At 49.7% G+C, this 20,507-nt stretch overlaps 1 protein-coding gene across 3 annotated transcripts; it reads right to left on the reverse strand.

Moving 5' to 3' along the window:
- Nucleotides 1–6,591: 6,591 nt before the first annotated feature.
- GHRH (growth hormone releasing hormone) lies at nucleotides 6,592–17,454 on the reverse strand. 3 transcript variants are annotated; one of them, XM_077951782.1, is made up of 5 exons: nucleotides 17,384–17,454; nucleotides 12,446–12,548; nucleotides 12,033–12,137; nucleotides 9,864–9,983; nucleotides 6,592–6,735 (listed from the first exon to the last, which is right to left on the reverse strand). In XM_077951782.1, exons 2-5 carry the CDS (start codon nucleotides 12,526–12,528, stop codon nucleotides 6,720–6,722), a joined length of 324 nt encoding a protein of 107 aa, XP_077807908.1. In that variant the 5' UTR covers nucleotides 12,529–12,548; nucleotides 17,384–17,454; the 3' UTR covers nucleotides 6,592–6,719. The 3 variants fall into 3 exon arrangements, with proteins under 3 accessions (XP_077807908.1, XP_077807907.1, XP_015004542.2); XM_077951781.1 differs by having other exon boundaries at nucleotides 6,602–6,738; XM_015149056.3 differs by lacking the exon at nucleotides 17,384–17,454 and adding an exon at nucleotides 13,808–13,943 and having other exon boundaries at nucleotides 6,602–6,738.
- Nucleotides 17,455–20,507: the final 3,053 nt, after the last annotated feature.

The raw sequence follows: 20,507 nt of genomic DNA on the forward strand, positions 1-20,507 counted from the left end.
AATTTTTGTATTTTTAGTAGAGATGGGATTTTGCAATGTTGCCCAGGCTGGTCTCATACTCCTGAGCTCAAGCAATCTGCCCTACCTCCCAAGGTGTTAAGATTACAGGCAGGAGCCACTGTACCTGGCCTCTTAAAGGGACTCGGCTCTCAGTGCTGGAGCAGTGCTGTAGGGGAAGAACCTGGCTGCTATAGCCAAGACGGTCTGGGAGTCCAGAGCTGACAGCAGGCCTCTCTCCTATAATTCATGAAATCCACTGGATTCATCACTCAAGTGATTCACTGCAGTAGCGCCTGGGCCTGGCCTTCTCTGAGGAGTACAAGACACATCAGCTTTAGAGTCAGAGCTGCTTTGAGTTCCCCCATTAGCTGTGTGTCCTTTTGTACCTTCCTTTACCTCTCTGGGCCTTGGTTGCCCATCAGTAAAAATGGGGATCATACCTCTGAGGGCTTTATAGGGATTAGAGGAGTTCACAGCCACAACACATACCACAGTGCCTGACACTTAGCATTGAGTCGGTGTTCGCTCTCAATAGCGCAGATATTGTCATTATTATTTCCTAGGTGGTGGTAGCAGGAGCCCAGTCAACAGTCTGTAGCAGGTCTACATTCACCTGTTAGTTCAAGTCACTTGACTCCCCAGCTCCCTCATTTCCTCCCCAGCATTTCCTGAGGGGCCTGGGGTCTTAAAGCAGCCTTTTCGAGAGAGTGCTGCCTTCCCTTCCCGCCCCATCAGTCCCGTCCTGCCGACCTGGAACGACTCTCCTTGAATCTGACCTCTAGTTGAATCCAGCTGGGCCAGTGTGCCCTGCTCTGCCTTCCTCAGGGGCCTGTTGTAGAGAACAAATGAAGTAATGGATGGGAAGCCTCTTTGTGAACTTTTAAGTTAATACAAACAGAAGAGATTATCATTAAAAGCGACAAGTCCCCCATTGATTAGAGCATTTCTTTAGGGAGAAAAATAGCACTCCGTCTTCAGTAGGACCCTCCCGGGAGTGGGAAGCTCCCAGCTCCTCTGCAGGGCAAGTGGAGTCTTTTGGACACCATTCGTGCCGTGGTTAATGGTATGGAGCCCTGGAGTTGTTGCCATGGCGGTTTCCCCCTATAATTGCATTCACCTCAAAAACCACAAGTAGCAGCAGGTCCCAGCAGTCATTCTTTTATTTGAAAAACTAATTGGAAGTTGAGAGAGCCCTCAGCTTTTGTTTTGTCGGGACAGGCCAAGGAAAGATATGAGCAGGTGGGTCTGGGAGGAAGGAGGGGGTCTCGGGGCAGGCCAGGCGTGCCTCCCATTCACAGCCCCCTCCTTTGTGCCCGCCTCTCTTGGTTGAAGTGGGCCGCCTGCCGTCAAAGGCCAGCCTTTTCCTCCGAGGGGCTTTTGTCTCCCATTGTTCTGATTGTCTCCCCGGTGGAGCCGCCTCAGTGGCCCCCTGCAGACGGTTTCCCAGGCTTCACAGTTTTTTTTTCTCGGGCGCCCAGGGAGAGCAGGTGGTCTTTACCCTGGGAGGAACCGAGTTGGTTGCATAGTTCTGGTGCTGGGAGACTGGAGACCTGGCTGCCAGGCCCTTGGAGCTTGGGTCATTCCTTCCCTGGCAACACTGTCTTAGGCTGCACAACAGAGAGGTGGGATTGTTCACCCCATCAATGTTAAGAGGCTGTGATTCTTTTTGCACTTTTTTTTTTTTTTTTTTTTTTGAGACAGAGTCTTGCTCGGTCACCCAGGCTGGAGTACAGTGGCGTCATCTCTGCTCACTGCAACCTCCGCCTCCTAGGTTCACGTGATTCTCCTGCCTCAGCCTCCCTAGTAGCTGGGATTACAGGTACGTGCCACCACGCCCGGCTAATGTTTGTAGTTTTAGTAGAGACGGGGTTTCACCATGTTACCCAGGCTGGTCTGGAACTCCTGACCTCAAATGATCCGCCCGCCTTGGCCTCCCAAAGTACTGGGATTACAGACTTGAGCCACCGCGCCTGGCCCCTCTTTTGCACTTTTTTTTTTTTTTTTTTGAGACGGAGTCTTGCTCTGTAGCCCGGGCTGGAGTGCAGTGGCCGGATCTCAGCTCACTGCAAGCTCCGCCTCCCGGGTTTACGCCATTCTCCTGCCTCAGCCTCCGGAGTAGCTGGGACTACAGGCGCCTGCCACCTCGCCCGGCTAGTTTTTTTTTTTTTTGTATTTTTAGTAGAGACGGGGTTTCACCGTGTTAGCCAGCATGGTCTCGATCTCCTGACCTCGTGATCCGCCCGTCTCGGCCTCCCAAAGTGCTGGGATTACAGGCTTGAGCCACCGCGCCCGGCCTCTTTTGCACTTTTTAAATCAAAACAGACATCCCATCATCCAGACTTTTCACAGTTGTCAGGGTTTTTTTTTTAGGTTTAATTTACTCACAGCAAAATGCACAGATCCTAAGTGAACAACTGAATGAATTTTTGTATGTAACAACACTGGTATAACTACCATTCAAATCGAAATATAGAACATTTCAGTCACCCCAGAAAGTTCATAGATTCTGATCAGAGGCACGCAGAGGGTAGGTGATGTGTGGGAATATTTGGCCCCGATAAAATAGCTCATGAATAGCAAAAGTTGGGTAATCACTGATGCAGGGGCCTCGGGTCAGTGGCTCCAGTTCTCTGCTTCCCTTTATAGCAAAATTTCTCAAAAAAATCATCTCTACCAGCGCTGTCCAATAGAAATACAAGGCGAGCTACATAGGGGATTTTACATTTTCTGGAAACCAAGATAAAAAAGTTAAAAAGAAACAGGTGAAATTAATTTTAATATCTTTAATTTAACCCAGTGTATCTAAAATATCATTTTAATATGTGATCAGTATAAAAATATTGAGGTATTTTGTATTTTTTCATGTTAAATCTGAGTGATTCCTTACTTGCACCTTTAACCTGTGGGGTGCTTTGTTTTACGTTTTTTTTTTTTTTTTTTTTTTTTTAGAGACAGAGTCTCACTCTGTTGCCCAGGCTGGAGTGCAGTGGTACAGTCATAGTTCACTGCAGCCTCAAACTCCTGGGCTCAACAGTTCTCCCACCTCAGCCTCCCAAGTGGCTGGGACTGCAGGTGTGTGTCACCACGCCTGGACAATTTGTTTTGAATTTGTATTTGTAGAGGCAGAGTCTGGCTATGTTGCCCAGGCTAGTCTTGAACTCCTATCCTCAAGTGATCCTCCCCGCTGGGCCTCCCAAAAATGCTGGGATTGCAGGCATGAGCCACCACGCCCCAGTGTTTATTTTATACTTAAAGTACATCTCAGATTGTACCAGCTACATTTCAAGTGTTCATTAGCCACGTATGTCTAGGGGCCACCATATTGCACAGCCAAGTCTATACTCACCAGCTCTGGTTCCTCTTCTCCCATTTCTCCCACTCAAACCAGATTTCGGCCTTCACTACTTCACCCGATTTCTCTTTGCCGAGGTCATCAGTGGCTTCCACGGTCACTTCCGTGGTCCGTTCTCAACCGACTTGTCCCATCAGCAGCATTTAGCAGAGCGGATCACCCCTTTCTTCTAGAAACACCCTTCATTTGACTTCTGGGATTCTTCTGTGAAGTGGTTTTCCTGTTACTTCACTGTCTGCTACTTCTCAGCCTCCTTTGCTGGTTCCTCATCTTTCCTCAAAACTTTTTTTTTTTTCTTTTTTTGAGACAGTCTTGCTCTGTTGCCCAGACTGGAGTGCAGTGGTACGATCACGGCTCACTGCAACCTCTGCCTCCCAGGTTCAAATGATTCTCCTGCCTCAGCCTCCTGAGTAGCTGGGATTACAAGTGTGCGCCACCATGCCCAGCTAATTTTTGTATTTTTAGTAGAGATAGGGTTTCGCCATTTTGGCCAGGCTGGTCTTGAACTCCTGGCCTCAAGTGATCGACCTGCCTTGGCCTCCCAAAATGCTGGGATTCCAGGCATGAGCCACTGCGCCTGGCCCTCTTCTAAACTTTAAATGTAGGGTTTCCGGGGGATCAATCCCTGGACTCTACTCTTCCCACATTCTTCCTTAGTAATCTAACTAGTCTTTTGACTTTAAAGACTGACTGTCTAAATGGTGACAACTACCAAACCAAACCAGCTGTCCAGACCTCTCCCCCGAACTCAGGGGACTCTCCTGAACTAGGACCTGTACAGCCATGTGCCTACTCAGCTTCCTCACTTGCATCTTTCATAGGCACCTCACACTCAACGTTCAAACCTAAACTCTTAATATTGCCCCAGCCCCCAAAGCTTCTAAGTGGCAACTCCATCCTCACACCCTCCATCCTCAGGCCAAAAACACGGGAGTCATTCTTAACTTCTCTCCAATCCCTACACCCTGTGTATCAGCAAATGGCTTCTGCCCTAAGAATGTATCTAGAGTTTGACCATTTCTTAGAGTGATTTTCAACATAGGTCACAGCATATCATTCTTCTGCTTAAACTCCACCATGGCTTTCATCTCACCAAGTGTGGGATCCAAATCCTTACTGTGACCTTGTTAACGAACATTTATGGGAGGCCGCTGTTTCGAACTGAGCTCTTGCACTAGGTGGGCCCCAACAAACCAGACCCAACCAGAATAGAGTCACTCATGACCTGCTAAGTGCCATATCATCAAACAGAACATTAAATGGTCCAGTTTTCCAAAATATGAAATTCACAGCAGCCAATCAGAAGGGGTCCAGTTGGGCCAGGCACAGTGGCTCATGCCTGTAATCCCAGCACTTTGGGAGGCTGAGGCAGGTGGATCGCCTGAGGTCAGGAGTTCGAGACCAGGCTGGCCAATGTGGTGAAACCCTGTCTCTACTAAAAATACAAAAATTAGCCAGGCTTGGTGGCAGGCGTCTATAATCCCAGCTACTTGGGAGGCTGAAGTAGAATCGCTTGAACCTGGAACGGGGAGGTTGCAGTGAACTTAGATCACACCACCACACTCCAGCCTGGGGGACAGAGCGAGACTCCGTCTCAAAAAAAAAAAAAAAAAAAAAAGAAGGGGCCCAGTCTGCCTTAGCTTGCATAATCAGGAAGTCCCCCTGCTTTAACCCCAGAAGGAAGGTAACTTTGAAATGACCAGTCTGCTTTTCATGTCCTGTTTCTGCTTCAGCCCCTTTTTGCCTGTAAGGCTCACTCCCACTCAGCTTGTCAGAGCCCCCCGCGGGATGCTGCCCAGTTCATGAACTGCTCACAAACGCCAATTCAATCTTTAAAACTCTATTTGGGTCGGGGGTGGTGGCTCACACCTGTAATCCCAGCTACTTGGGAAGCTGAGGCAGGAGAATCACTTGAACCCTGGTGGTGGAGGTTGCAGTGAGCCGAGATCGTGCCAGAGCACTCCAGCCTGGGCGACAGAGTGAGACTCCATCTCAAAACAAAACAAAACAAAAAACCAAAAGACTCAATTTGTTACTTTTTTTGTTTTGTTTTGTTTTTTAACACTTCTAAGTGTCCCCATGAGCTGGCCTCCTGCTCCTCCAGGACTTTTTTCTCTCCACTGACATCCTTGCTCTGGCCCAGGTAGCCACATTGACCCCCTTGCTAGTCCTTCCACACTCCTGCCTCTAAGCCTTTGTTGAGTTTTCACTCTGCCTGGAATGTTCTTTACTCTGATATTTACAAAGCCAATTCCCTCTCTTCCTCAGGTCTTTACTCAAATGTCACATCAGTGAGGCCTTCACATATACACAGTGTAGATCAAATTATACCCCCAGCACTCCCTGGCCCTTTAAAGCTTTATCCTTTGCGCTTGCCAACATCTGACATATTCTATATTGACTTGTGTTTATTATTCTCTTCCCCACCACACACACATTGGAATATAAGCTCTATAAGGTCAGGGACCTTGTTCATGACTATCTCTCCAGTGCCCAGACAGTACCTGGCACAGAGTGGGTGTTCTATAAATGTTTGTTGAATGAAGGCCGGGTGCGGTGGCTCATGCCTGTAATCCCAACACTTTGGGAGGCCGAGGCGGGCAGATCACCTGAGGTTGGGAGTTTGAGACCAGCCTGACCAACATGCAGAAATCCCATCTCTACTGAAAATACAAAATTAGCTGGGCGTGGTGGCACATGCCTGTAATCCCAGCTACTCGGGAGGCTGAGGCAGGAGAATCGCCTGAACCCAGGAGGCAGAGGTTGCAGTGAGCCGAGATCATGCCATTGCACTCCAGCCTGGGCAACAAGAGTGAAACTCCATCTCAAAAAAAAAAAAAACGTTTGTTGAATGACTAAATGGTGTTGTTTATAGAAGAGCAAGTCACACGTGGGTGAAGGATGACTGTGATCGAAGTTAGTTGAATGTGGTTAAGAGCTGGTTCTGGGTTGGACTTGCCTGGATTTGAATCCCAGCTTTCTCATTTGCCAGGTGTGACTGTGGGCAATTGGGTTCCACTTTCTGTGCCTCAGTTCTTTGTCTGTGAAAGGAGGAGGATGCCAATACCCTCCATCAGCCTGTGTAAGGAGCATATGAGGTTCTATGCACGAAGCTGCCTGCTTTGCACTCTGCGTGCTTGGTAAATGTTAGCTTTGAACAAAATTATACCTTGTAATACCACTTTGGGAAATGTAACTATATAAAACACAGAAAAAATAAGGCCGAAGAGAAAAGAACATTTAAATGCACACCGATATGGGGGATTTTATTGTATTTACAAAGGAAAAAGTGGGTCAGAAATGAAAGAGGATTAACTGGATCCAGTTGCGTTTTGGCTACAGGTAGCCCAGGTCACAGGAGGAATCTTCATCCCTGGGAGTTCCTGCTACAGAAAGAAAGATCAAGCTCAATCCGGGGAATTGAAGTGAGGGTGACTAGAGTGGGATGCATGGAACCAGGGCTATGGGTGCTCCCATGGCAGGAGCTGGCCTTTCGGATTCCAAAAGAGGCTGTGTGGGGTGGAGGGAAGGATGTGCAAGCGTGCCAGCGAGGTCAGTCCCAGGCTTAGCCCCTGCTCTCTGCTCTGCCAGCCAACTCCCACCAAGACCCTGGGCCAGTCACTTCCCCTTGAAGAAGCTGCCTCTAATCCCCAGACAGGCTCAGCGTTCTCCCAGCCTCACTGTCACCACTTCCCAGCGTCTCTTCCCACTCATCACAATGAAGTAATTGACTGCACGAGAATGTTATCTAGTTCCTTGCTGCCTCGGTGCATTATGAATTCCGTGAAAGCAGGGGTCGCTGCCGTCCTGTACCCTGCTATGCCTCCGGTCCAGAGCGTGGCATGTCACAGTCACTGGATGGTCTTTACAGGGGTGGGAGGATGGCTAAACCCGAGCCTCAGTTTCCTTACAGGGCCGTTACATGGACACAATGTATGATGGGTGCAAAAGTGAGCCATCTGTCACATGGCTCTCCTCTGCACTCTAAAGCAGGAACTTATTCCTGCTCACCAGTGATATCCTGGTATTTGCAGCAGTCCAGCTGGAGGGGGAACAATGGCTGTAGCAGCCTTCGGGACCCTTCCTGCCAGCTCTGCGGGCTCTATGACTTCAATCTCTGTGAAGCCTCTGGCTTTTAACTGGCAGGAACAAAGCCTGCATTCTTAGGATTAGCCCTCCCTGGAGCCATCCACCCTACCGGGGCCTGATGAGAGCCATAGCAGGTGAACAATTACCTAATCCCAGCCTGCAAGGCACAGAGGAGGCATTCTTCTTAGAGACATTATTTTTGAACTCTAGTCTTGCGGACCCTAGAGATGGTAAGAGCTAACCCCTCCTTTCACAGAGTCGAAACTAAGAAGCGTGTTGCTGTGCCGCTAGTTGCGGAACCAGGCCTGGGGTCCAGGCGTTCTTCCCGCCTCCCAGCCTGGTTGTCGCCCCTCCTGTCATCTGCCGTAGGCCTGGTGCTGCTTGTAGATGGTGAAATCTCTGGGCTGGTGGTGTCTAATCGGGTTGGGAAGAAGGGGAGAGAGGCCACGGAGAGCTCTGCTGGGAACTGGATTTGCTTAATAGATTGGACCAGAAGTGCCCAGCAGAGCCACACTGGGACCTGCTTGTGCTCGCAGTTCAATCAGGCTCTAGGCCGGCTGTGGTGGCTCACACCTGTAATCCCAGCACTTTGGGAGGCCAAGGCAGGTGGATCACCTGAGGTCAGGAGTTCGAGACCAGCCTGGCCAGCATGATGAAACCCCATCTCTACTAAAAGTACAAAAAGTTAGCCGGGTGTGGTGGCGGGTGCCTGTAATCCCAGCACTTAGGGAGGCTGAGGAGGGCGGATCACCTGAGGTCAGGAGTTCACTACTAAAAGTACAAAAATCAACTGGGCATGGTGGCAGGCACCTAATCCCAGCTACTCGGGAGGCTGAGAATCACTTGAACCCTGGAGGCGGAGGTTGTAGTGAGTTGAGATCACGCTACTGCACTCCAGCCCGGGTGATGAGAGTGAAACTGCATCCCAACAACAACAACAACAACAACAAATCAGGTTCTAAACCCCAGCAGAGTTTCTCCAAACAGCCAAGACATTTTTGGGAAACTTTGCCCATGAAGTGGGGCTTTGTGCAAAGAACAGGTCTTGGGCCTGCCAGTCCCTGATTTGGGGCCAGCTGCCACCCCCTCTTTGCCTCACTTTTCCTCCTCTGTAAAATGAGGTAACTCATTTCCGATCTCCCCTGACTCCCAGGAGAAACATGAGGGCCAGTGAGCTGGGGAATGACAGTCATCACGTCTCTCGTCTGCTGATCGTGTGTCTGTGCACACTCATCTACCACAGTGTGTGGGAGGGCTGGTCTGTCTTTGGCTTTATAGTTTTTTGAACTTGGCAAGGGATCCAGAGCATGCCTGTCAGTTCACCTGCAGCCAAATCCTTGGGGACACCTGTTAAAATTCAGATTTCTGGGTCGTATCCCGGAACCATTCAGTGAGTAACATTTTTGGGCATGGACACTGAGCCTGGCCTCTGGCTCCGCACTGGGATACAGCCGTGGATAAGATGCGGTCTCCATCAGACACTTCCCACCCGTCATGTCTAAAGAACTCTCCTAGTATTGATTGATTGATTGAGACGAGATCTCACTATATTGGGCAAGCTGGTCTCAAACTCCTGGCCTCAAGTGGTTCTTCCCCATCAGCCTCCCAAAGTGCTGGGATTACAGGCATGAGCCACCGCACCCAGGCACTTTCCTAGTTCTTTTTTTTTTTTTTTTTTTTTTTGAGACGGAGTCTCGCTCTGTCGCCCAGGCTGGAGTGCAGTGGCCGGATCTCAGCTCACTGCAAGCTCCGCCTCCCGGGTTCACGCCATTCTCCTGCCTCAGCCTCCTGAGAAGCTGGGACTACAGGCGCCCGCCACCTCGCCCGGCTAGTTTTTTGTATTTTTTAGTAGAGACGGGGTTTCACCGTGTTAGCCAGCATGGTCTCGATCTCCTGACCTCGTGATCCGCCCGTCTCGGCCTCCCAAAGTGCTGGGATTACAGGCTTGAGCCACTGTGCCCGGCCTTTTTTTTTTTTTTTAGACAGAGTCTTACTCTGTTGCCCAGGCTGGAGTGCAATGGCGCCATCTCAGGTCACTGACACCTCCGCCTCCCAGCTTCAAGCGATTCTCCTGCCTCAGCCTCCCAAGTGGCTGGGATTACAGGCGTGAGCCACTACGCCTGGCTAATTTTTGTATTTTTAGTAAAGACAGGGTTTCGCCATGTTGGCCAGGTTGGTGTCGATCTCCTGACCTCAGATGATCCACCCACCTCAGCCTCACAAAGTGCTGGGATTACAGGCATGAGCCACCATGCCCAGCCATTCTCCTAGTTCTTAATGTCTGTCAGGAGGGTCCTTGTTCTTGGTTTGTTTGGCAGAGCCCCATACCTTCAGAGAGGAGTGGATTTTTTCCTTTTCCCAGCAAACCATGGAGTAGGAAGCCCTGAAGTCCCTAGAAGCACACATGCACACACACCCATACCTGTGCTTCTGCAGCAGGGCCACCAGGATGCTCTCCAATTCCATTTGCTTTTGTTCTGCCCACACGCTGTCCACCTGACGGCCAAGCCGTGCCCTTGCTCCTTGCTCTTGGTTTCTCTCTCTGTGTGGTTAGAAAAAGAGAACTAGTTGCTATTTGGGTAGGATGTGGAGAGGCAGAGGTATATCCCTACGCCTATTTCAATATCTGGTGTGGACTCTTCTACCCAACTGAATTAGATTCAGCCACACTTAGGGAGGCAGTATATATAGTAGTGAAGAGTACAGTAGTACAAATGTATACAGTTGCAAAACGTCTCCCCACAGATTATTAATTATAGAGGGAAAAATAACTTTATAGAGGAGAAACCTGGCAGACACCATGTTAACCAACTGATCGAAGTTACCATCTACCAATAATCCACCAATAATGGCACAAGTTGCCATCCTGTGCCTCCTGATACCAGGCACTGAGAAGGACACAACATTACTTCTGTGAGTGCATCACCTGATTCCTCTAATCATCATTAGAGGAATGCATCCTCTAATCATGGGGATATGTCTGGCAAATTCAACATGAGAGACATTCTATAAATCATTAGCCTTTAGTAATCAAAACTGTCAATGTCATGAAAGACCGAGGAACAATTCCAGATTAAAAGAAACTGAAGAGACATGACAACTAAATGGTATCCATGATCCCAGATTGGGTCCCAGATCAGAAAAAGAAATAATTGTCATAAAGGACATTTTGGGACAACTGGTAAAATTTGAAAATGGATTATAACTGACAATTATATTATGATTATGTAAGGAAATGTCCTTTGGTTAGGTATTAGGAGACACATACAGAAGTACCTAAAGGTAGAGGGTCATGATGACTGCAATTTACTCTCAAATGGTTCAGCAAAAATGATAACAACACTTAATGTGCATATGTGTTTCTGTGGTATGTATCTATATCTAGCTATAGATATAGAGTAAGCAAATGTGATAAAATGTTAGGAATTGGAAGGGTATATGGAAGTCCATTGTGCTTTTATTGCAACTTTTTTGTAAGTTTGAGATTTTTTCAAAGTAAAAACTAAAAAACATACAGGCTATAGAGTCAGGCAGTTTTGCTCCAAACTCTGCCACTCTTTGTGTGTCCTTTAAGAGCTATTAACCCTGGGCCCAGACACAGTGGCTCATGCCTGTAATCCCAGCACGTTGGGAGGCTGAGGCGGGCAGATCATGAGGTCAGGAGATCGAGACTGTCCTGGTTAACATGGTGAAACCTTGTCTCTACTAAAATATACAAAAATTAGCCAGGTGTGGTGGCGGGCACCTGTAGTCCTAGCTACTCGGGAGGCTGAGGCAGGAGAATGGTGTGAACCCGGGAGACAGAGCTTGCAGTGAGCTGAGATTGTGCCACTGCACTCCAGCCTCAGGGACAGAGCGAGACTCCGTCTCAAAAAAAAAAAAAAAGCTATTACCCCTGTATAATGGGGATAAGGGTTGTTATGAAGATTAAAGAAAAAACTAAAAGCTGGGCAAGGTGGCTTACAACTGTAATCCCAATGCTTTGGGAGGCCAAGGTGGGAGGATCGCTTGAGGCCAGGAGTTCGAGACCAGCCTGGACAACATAGTGAGACGCCATCTCTACAAAAAATAAAATTGTCGGTTGTGGTGGTGCATACTGGTAGTCCCAGCTACTTGGGAGGCTAAGATGGGAGGATCATTTGAGTCCAGGCATTTGAGTTTACAATGAGGCATGATCATTCCACTGCACTCCAGCCTGGGCAACAGAATGAGACCCTGTCTCTAAAAAAAAGAAAGCAAGAAACTAAGAATAATAGTAGCTGACACTACCAAGGGCATCCTGTGTGCCCAGCACTGTGCCAAGTGTCTGTAAATGTCCCAGGGCAGAGCCTTTGTTTTTGGCATGGAGTCATGATTAAATGGTAACTACCACCAGTGTGGTTACTGTCAGAGCCTAGCCGGAAGAGGCACATGGTAGGTGTGGAGGTAAGCTAAGGTTTAACGCTGGAACCCTTTTGCTATGGGAAGTCCAGAAATGACACTTGCTGTGCCAAGGAAGAGATCTGACTTGGTCCCTGGTCTCCTGCAGGGAACAAGATCCTGGAGACTCTGCTGCAGAGTGTGGGAAGAAGTCACTAGAACTCCTGCTTACCCCTGCTGCCTGCTCATGATGTCTTGGAGCAGCTTGCGGGCGGACAGCTGGCCCAGCACCTTCCGGTAGCTGTTGGTGAAGATGGCATCTGCATACCGCCGCATCCTGTGCAGAAGGAGTCAGGGGTCAGAGGGCGGGGTGGAGGCCAGGCGAGGGGACAGTCACGGCTGCATTCGCCATGTCTCTGCAAGATCCTTCTGTTGCCATCTGTCCCACTCACCCCAAGAGAGACTCAGACCCCTCTGAGTGACCTCTGTGAAGCTGTGTCTGCCTCCTCTGCAAGGACAGGCAGTGGGTGCTGCCTGGAGACATAGCCGGGGCCCAGCTAATGGGCTGAGTCTGCATTCACTAACGCCTGCCCCATGGCAGGGATGGCTTGGGAGTGGTGGGAACTTTCCCCAGGGGCTGCTTACCTGAGAGTCAAAGGGGGAGGTGGGGAGCAGTGGGAGCTGCTGCTGAGGGTGAGGATCACAAAGAAGAACACCCAGAGTGGCATCCTTCACCTGGGGCTGGCACCTGCAGAGTTACAGGAGAGGAAGGTCAGGTGTAGCCACAGCCATCGGGATGGCCTTTACTGGCCCAGCCCTGGGCTTGACTCCATGGCAAGCCTTGGTTCTTGATTTTTGGAAACTGTGGGATGGGAAAAAGAATTCGGACTCTGGAAGTCAGACAGACCCGGGTTCACATTCTGCCTCTGCCAGCCACCCTCTCTGACTTCACTTTCTTCATCTGTAGAATGGGTATGATGGAGCTACCCTGCCAACCACATAGGGTTGAACTGAAAACCAGTGACGGTAGAGAAATTTCCCCTTGCCATAAGGCATTAGAAGTGGGATTTGGGGCCAGGCACGGTGGCTCATGCCTATAATCCCAGCACTTTGGGAGGCTGAGGTGGGCGGATCACCTGAGGCCAGGAGTTTGAGACCAGCCTGGCCAACCTGGTGAAACCCTGTCTCTACTAAAATTACAAAAATAAGACAGGAGTGGTGGCATGTGCCTGTAATCCCAGCTACTCGGGAGGCTGAGGCATGAGAATGCCTTGAACCCGGGAGGCACAGGTTGCAGTGAGCCAAGATCATGCCATGCACTTCACGCTGGGTGACAAAGTGAGACCCTGTTTCAAAAAAAAAAAAAAAAAAAAATTAAATAAAAAAAATAAAATGGGATCCCTTAGCAAGGAATGGGGAAGGTCAAAGAACCTTCTCTCAATGCCCCCTCATTCAACCCCATCCAGTGTGGCAGTGACGGCAGGCAGCAAGGGCAACTGCTCCGCTCTGAGTCAGACAAACTGGAAATTCAAATCCTAGCTCAGCTGTCATTAGCTGTGTGTCCCAGGACAAGTGGCTTCCCCTCTCTGAGCCTTATTTTCCCTGGCCATAAAACGGAGATGGTAACTAGACCTCCTCCTTTGGCTCCTGTAAGGATCTGGTGAGGTGAGGTGCCTGAACCAATAGGGAATTCTCTAGAAACCTTTGCTGTGGCTACCTAAGACTGACCCTCTGAGAGGGCAGGCTCTTCCTGTTTTAATTTTGTTTGGAGTTGGAGAGAGGGGAGAAGGGCTCTAAGTCTTGCTCCAGACGCTTAGATTTCGCTGAAGGGTTTTAGTCCTGGAAGAGACCGAAGAGCCGGGGGAGCCAGCGTGGCACAGTCGTCCCATAGGTCCTGTAACTACCCTTAATTGGGGCCTGCGGACACCATGCTCTGCAATTAGGGGAAGAACAGCCAGCAGGGGACAGAGCCCGCCCCTGCGCAAGTGCCACTGTGTCGGCCCAGACCTGCCTGAGCGTGGAAACACGGCTGCCATCGGGGGACTTGGCCCCCTAGGAATTCGGTCCTCCCATCTCCATGGGTTTCTCCCTCTCAGCAGGATGTCTCCTCCATGGGGGTGTAGATCCATCCAGGGGCCCAGCCGGCCCCGGAGATGGCCAGCACCCCCGCCTTTCCCACGATCTCCCGACATGGCTTCCTTCCCTCCCGCTCCTGGGTCCTGCTGAGGAGTTCCGGCAGGCAGGGCCAGCGCTGGCAGAACCCAGCTTGTTCTCCCGGCCCTCTCAGGGTATCGCCCTCCTTTCCGAAGGCACTGAAATCTCCTCTAACCCAGGGATGCCTTGGGCCCCCAGGCAGCACTCTCAGGGACCGCTCATTGCAACCTGAGACCCTGTGCCTGCAGAGCTGGAGGGAGCAGCAGCCCAGGCCTCAGCGGTCAGTCCCTCCCTCCCTGACACAAGCATCCCCACTCCCCTACCCCGCCCCGACCGCACACTGGCCGTCCTCCACTTCCTGCTCTGCTCGAGTGAGCACTGGCTGCCAGCGAATGACAGAGAGCTCACTACCCCCAGCCCTGGGGCTTACTTCCAAGTGGTTCTTTATTTATTTATTTTGAGACAGGGTCTCACTCTGTGGCCCAGGCTGAGATAGAGTGGTGCAATCATGGCCTCAAACTCCTGGCCTCAAGCAATCCTCCTGCCTCAGCCTCCTGAGTAGCCGGGACTGCAGGCATGTGCCATCATGCCCAGCTAATTTTGAAATTTTCTGTAAAGATAAAGTCTCACGATATTGCCGAGGCTGGTTTCAAACCCCCGGGCTTAAGCAATCCCCCCGCCTCAGCCTCACAATGTGTTGGGATTACAGGCATGAGCCACCATGCCCGGCCCAGGCAGTTCTTATTGTTAGGAAGTTTGTCTCATCATGTCAAGCCCAAATCTCCTTCTTCTGCAAATATTCGTTAAGCCTCTACTGTTCCGGTAAGGACTGGGGCTAGAGAAAAGATGAGAACATGGGATCTGCCCCGAGGGCTGGCTGTGTAACTTCCGCCTGCTGGGCCAGAGCCTCTGCACCTGCAGCCAAACGACCAGCCCTTTAGATACGTCTCGCATCTGACTTAAGCCTTTGTTCCTCAGACCAAGGCTCGGCAGCCTTCCGTCCTCCTCATCGCACCATACCATGTCTGGTCCCCCTTCTCCCCACCTGGTCCAGGCTGCCTCTCCAGAAGTGGAATTTCCTAAGCTGGGAGACCTTTGGACACAAGCAGCGCCCCTTGACAGAAACCACTGCCTTTCCTGCCTCTCCGCTGCGGCCTGGCTTTCTTGCCTTCTTTGCTGCTGATGTTTAAAGATTCAGGCAGATCTGGGTCCCCAATCACCTCCCTCCCCTGCTCAGAAGCCCCTGGCTCCCCACTCCCTCCAGAATAAAGCTCAAACCCCTTGTCTTGACTTAAGCTTTCCCTCTGCCTCCTGAGCTCCTGCCCCTTCTCCCAAGGACTGGCACAAGGGATTCCCAGCCCCTGTGCCCTACCGGGCTCTACAACCCACCCTTGCACTCTCCCTCTGGAGCAGGCATCCCCGTGCTCCTCTTACAGCTGAGGAAAAGAGCCCAGAGGGGACAAGGACCTTTTCCATGGTCCTCCATCAAATTAGTTTTGGAGTGGGCACTTCAGAATGGGCCTCCCCATTCCCAGGCCAGCAGACTTCCTCCCGCTCCATGCAGCAGCTTCCCAGGTACAATGCTCTATTCACAGCATTCCCCGTTCACAAGGGGCCTCAGCCTCCATCGCCCGCACGTGGGAAAGGGTCTGAAAAAAAGGAAAACTTCTTGCTCTTTGTCGTTGGGCCTCTGGGGAAGAAAGAATGGAGACAGACAGGAACACCTGCTTGACTGGCCCCTCCCTATGCACACCCGGTAGTTTCAAGGAGTTGAAAATAACCTTATAGAAGGGCAGACTTTGATGGCGAGGGCAAGTCACAGTAAACATGATAATACCCCGCTCATTCAAGATAAGGCTCGGTAACTGCACAGGCTAACCAAGGGGCTCAACATTTGCCACAAATCCTGTGCCCCAGGCATAGGTCAAGACACCATGGCAACCTCTGAGCTATGAGAACCTAATCCATGGGTTTGCAGATCCCACTGGATGAAAATGGGAAACAACAAGAATTACCCAGTGTAGGGTAAGATAAGAATAGAGGTTATGTCACTAAGGATAAAAAAGCTCCAGCCTGAGCAACATAGCGAGACCCCATCTCTACAAAAAATGAAATAAAATAAATTATCTAGGCATGGTGGCACATGCCTGTAGTCCCAGCTACTCTGGAGGCTGATATGGGAGGATTGCTTGAGCACAAGAGGTTAAGTCTGCAGTGATCCATGATAGTGTCACTGCACTGTAGCCTAAGTGCCAGAGCAAGACCTTATCTCAAAGAATAAAATAAAATAGCTGTCAACAGACATATTCCACATGACAACTTAAGGAGTCAAAATTCACCGAATGAAGTGTAGCCAAGCCCAACAGCATTGCTGACAACGCTGATGACTGAAGGCACTCCAGAGTTTATAATCTATCATGATCATTGGTTAGCTTCCTGCAGTGCTTACTGATTCTGTGATTAGATGTACTTGAGATTGCCTGGATTCAGGATAAACAGGCACTTAATCTACATCCGTTGGCACCTTTTGCCAGCCTTCATGTCAGGAATGTCAGGAGAATTCTGCAGATTCACCTGCAGCTAACGACAGAGGTCAGGTCCCAAGCACCCAAATTCGCAAGGGCATTTTTGAAAACCCAGGGAAAGAACATCTTTAACTTTCCTTGAACATTCCCCTTTGAAATTTGAGCACCCCAAAGCATCGACATCCTGATCTGGTTTATAAACTGTTTCACCGACAGCACTCTAAGTTAAAAGAAATCTAAGTTTTTAATGAGGAAGCATCTTGAACTGTCATTCAAAAGAGTGATACTCCAGCTCATTCCAGAAGGGGTTTGAGGCGGTCTATGGTGAAAGACACAAATACTTCAGGATCATTAAAGCAAGGATCAGGAGACAGGCGTGGGGTAGCGGAGAACTCCAAGGGCAGATAATTGTGTCTAAAACCTGGAGTAAAGAGTGCGGCTGCAATTGAGCAAGAAAGCAAAATGTTATCAATTTCCCAGCAATTACATTGAATCAGTTCTGAGTGATCAATGAGCAGTATTGATTTGCACAGCCACTTGGCTCATCTCTGATCCATGGCAGAATCCCATCGCTGACAGGAAAATCGAGCCAACTCACATTTGCCCCCGAAGCCTGCCCACGCACCCTTGAAGGAGCACTGAGACCTCAACGCCTGCGACAGACACCTGGAGCCAGTCCGCCACGCGCCCAAGTTAAGAGAAGCCCCAAACAGCACCATCAAAAGCCTATTCCAGAGCCTCTATTGAGGGGTGGTTTTATCCAGAGAGGGGCTCAGATGTACTCACCCGTCCATGGGTAAAGAGGATGGTGGTGGGCCTCTTGGACTCAGTGTTTCTGAGTTGGTGAGAAGGTTAACTTTTCTTGCCCCCAACCAGCCCAGCCCCCAAGGGCCACCCCTCTCACCTGATGCGGCAGATCTCCCCCTGCTCCGAGGCACTGCTCCAGTCCACGGGCCCTGAGCTGGGTGTTGGCTCCGGCAGCCGCCTGGCGTCCCCATCATTTATCCCTTCATTTTCCTAAGCGTCGTCAGCGTCAGAGAATCAATTACCCACAAGTCAACCAAAGGACTGTTTTTAGCATCACATCACACTGACAAACCCTAATAGGTGAAAGAGGTTTGGCCCCTTGCAAATTAAGACTCCTGGTAAAGTCTCCCTTTACCTTTGACAGGGTGGACAGAGTACAAAGTTGTAACATCATTCCAAGAGGATATAGAGAATATATACTGCCATAATAATGATCGGAGAACTCGGCTGGGCGCGGTGGCTCACACCTGCCATCCTAGCACTTTGGGAGGCTGAGGCGGGTGGATTGCCTGAGCTCAGAAGTTTGAGACCAACCTGGGCAACATAATGAGACCCCGTCTCTACAAAAAATTTAAAAATTAGCTGGGCGTGGTGGCACACAGCTGTTGTCCCAGCTACTCAGGTGGCTGAGGCAGGAGTGTCACCTGAGCCTGGGAGGCGGAGGTTGCAGTGAGCCAAGACCACACTATTGCACTCCAGCTTGGATGAAAGAGCAAGACTCTATCTCAAAAAATATATTTTTAAAAAAAGAAAAAATATGTGTTAAAAATAATTGGAATACTCATAAGACTGAAACACCAAGAGTTTATTGATTCCCCAAGATAAATGTGCCTTTTTAAAAGTTCCTATAATTTAGTTTTGTCCCTGTGTAATTTTATTTCACTTTTGGGAAGACACATTACGAATAAACGTTATTCTCTCCTTAGTGGGGAATTCGTTCACTATCTCCCTTGTCGTCCAATTATCAGAATTCTGCACTATTTGATTTACACCTGCTTGGTCACCCGCTGTTTTCAACAGCTAACGTGGGAGCATCCGTCGTCATTTGTCAAGGCAGCCAGACATTGGCAGTTGCCTCAGAGAAGTGTGAAGTGAGAGGGAAGAGATGGAAAACCGTGGGAGAGTTGTGCTTCCAGATTTCCCTAGCCTATAGCTAAGAAATCCTCACGAATGACATAAAAGCATAGGAGGCAGAAGCTCTGGTTTCCCAGGCGGCCATTGTGAAAGTGTGGAAAGAGCTCCAAGCCTCGAGTCTAGGGACCTGCTACCTCTTCCAAGCCTGTCAATCATGACCTCTATGACCCTTAGGAAGTTACTTCTACCTGGCTGGGCACGGTGGCTCACACCTGTAATCCCAGTGCTTTGGGAGCCTGAGGTGGGTGGGTCACGAGGTCAGGGGTTTGAGACCAGCCTGACCAACATGGTGAAACCCTGTCTCTACTAAAAATGCAAAAATTAGCTGGGTGTGATGGTGGATGCCTGTAACCCCAGCTACTCAGGAGGCTGAGGCAGGAGAATTGCTTGAACCCGGGAGATGGAGGTTGCAGTGAGCTGATATCGCGCCACTACACTCCAACCTGGGTGACAGAGCGAGACTCTGTCTCAAAAAAAAAAAAAAAGGAAGTTACTTCTACCCTCCAGGCCTTAGTTTCTATCTGGAAACTTGAGAGTTGACATAGAACAGCAACTTCCAAACTTTTTTTTTTGAAAGGGAGTCTCTCTTTGTCGCCCAGGTTGGAGTGTAGTGGCGTAATCTCGACTCGCTGCAACCTCCACCTCCCAGGTTCAAGTGATTCTCCTGCCTCAGCCTCCAGAGTAGCTGGGATTACAGGCGCGTACCACCACGCCTGGCTAAGTTTTGTATTTTAGTAGAGATGGGATTTTGCCATGTTGGCCAGGCTGGTCTCGAACTTCTGACCTCAGGTGATCCACCCCCCTCGGCCTCCCAAAGTACTGGGATGACAAGTGTAAGCCACTGCACCCAGCCCAAACTTTTTTTAAAAAGTGGAAAAACTCTTTCTTTGGAAACCTACAGAAACAGGTTTTTAATATGGGGCTACTGTGGTTGAAGAGGGGGAAGTGGAGTGGAGACCACCTTGCCTACCCCTGAGGTACCTCAATGGGTCACAATTACAAGCCAGTAGTTTCCAAGAGTCCCCTTAGCAACACTATTTTGTGTTTCTGCTTCTTATCCTGCACTGAGCCATGTTCTCGGCATCTAGCAAATACGGGATGTTTCTCATAGAAGCAAAGCTTGAGTGGTATGTCACCTTGCTGGCCAGGATATGAAGTGGTCAGGTCAGGCCAGATCCCCAAGGATTAAAAATGGGCTGATAGTGGTCAGGTGCAGTGGCTCATGCCTGTAATCCCAGCACTTTGGGAGGCCAAGGCGGGCGGACTGCCTGAGCTCAGGAGTTCAAGATCACACTGGGCAACATGGTGAAACTCCGTCTCTACTAAAATACAAAAAAATTAGCTGGGCATAGTGGCACGTGCCTGTAATCCCAGCTACTGGGGAGGCTGAGACACAAGAATCGCTTAAGCCCCAGAGGCAGAGGTTGCATGAGCCGAGATGGCGCCACTGCACTTCAGCTTGGATGACAGAGTGAGACTGTCTCAAAAAAAGTAAAAATAAAAGGCAGGGCGTGGTGGTTCATGTCTGTAATCCCAGCACCTTGGGAGGCCGAGGTGGGCGGATCACGAGGTCAGGAGATCAAGATCATCCTGGCTAACTTGGTGAAACCCTGTCTGTACCAAAAATACAAAAGAATTAGCCAGGCGTGGTGGTGGACGCCTGTAGTCCCAGCTACTTGGGAGGCTGAGGCAGGAGAATGGCGTGAACCCGGGAGGCGGAGCTTGCAGTGAGCCGAGATGGCGCCACTGCTCTCCAGCCTGGGTGACAGAGCGAGACTGTCTCAAAAAATAATAAATAAATAAATAAATAAATAAATAAGCTGATAGCTTTAAATTAATTATTATTATTATTTGTTTAATTTTTTGGAGACAGGGTCTCGCTCAGGCTGGAGTGCAGTGGCGAGATCTCAGCTCACTGCAGCCTTGACCTCCTGGGCTCGAGCAATCCCCAACCTCAGCCTCCTGAGTAGCTGGGACTGCAGTTGCATGATACCATGCCCAGCTAAGTTTGTTTTAGTAGAGATGAGGTCTCACTATGTTGCCCTGGCCAAAAATTAAATACTACTTAAAAAAAAAAAAGTGCAGAT

This window comes from Macaca mulatta, chromosome 10 (genome assembly GCF_049350105.2).
Source record: "Macaca mulatta isolate MMU2019108-1 chromosome 10, T2T-MMU8v2.0, whole genome shotgun sequence".
NCBI lineage: Eukaryota > Metazoa > Chordata > Mammalia > Primates > Cercopithecidae > Macaca > Macaca mulatta.

Coding starts and splice junctions, on each gene's coding strand:
- GHRH (XM_077951781.1), bottom strand. CDS start 12,528: ATGCCACTCTGGGTGTTCTTCTTTGTGATCCTCACCCTCAGCAGCAGC. Junction 12,138..12,445: donor CCTCCCCCTTTGACTCTCAG/GTAAGCAGCCCC, acceptor CCTTCTGCACAG/GATGCGGCGGTATGCAGATG. Junction 9,984..12,032: donor ATCATGAGCAGGCAGCAGGG/GTAAGCAGGAGT, acceptor CTAACCACACAG/AGAGAGAAACCAAGAGCAAG.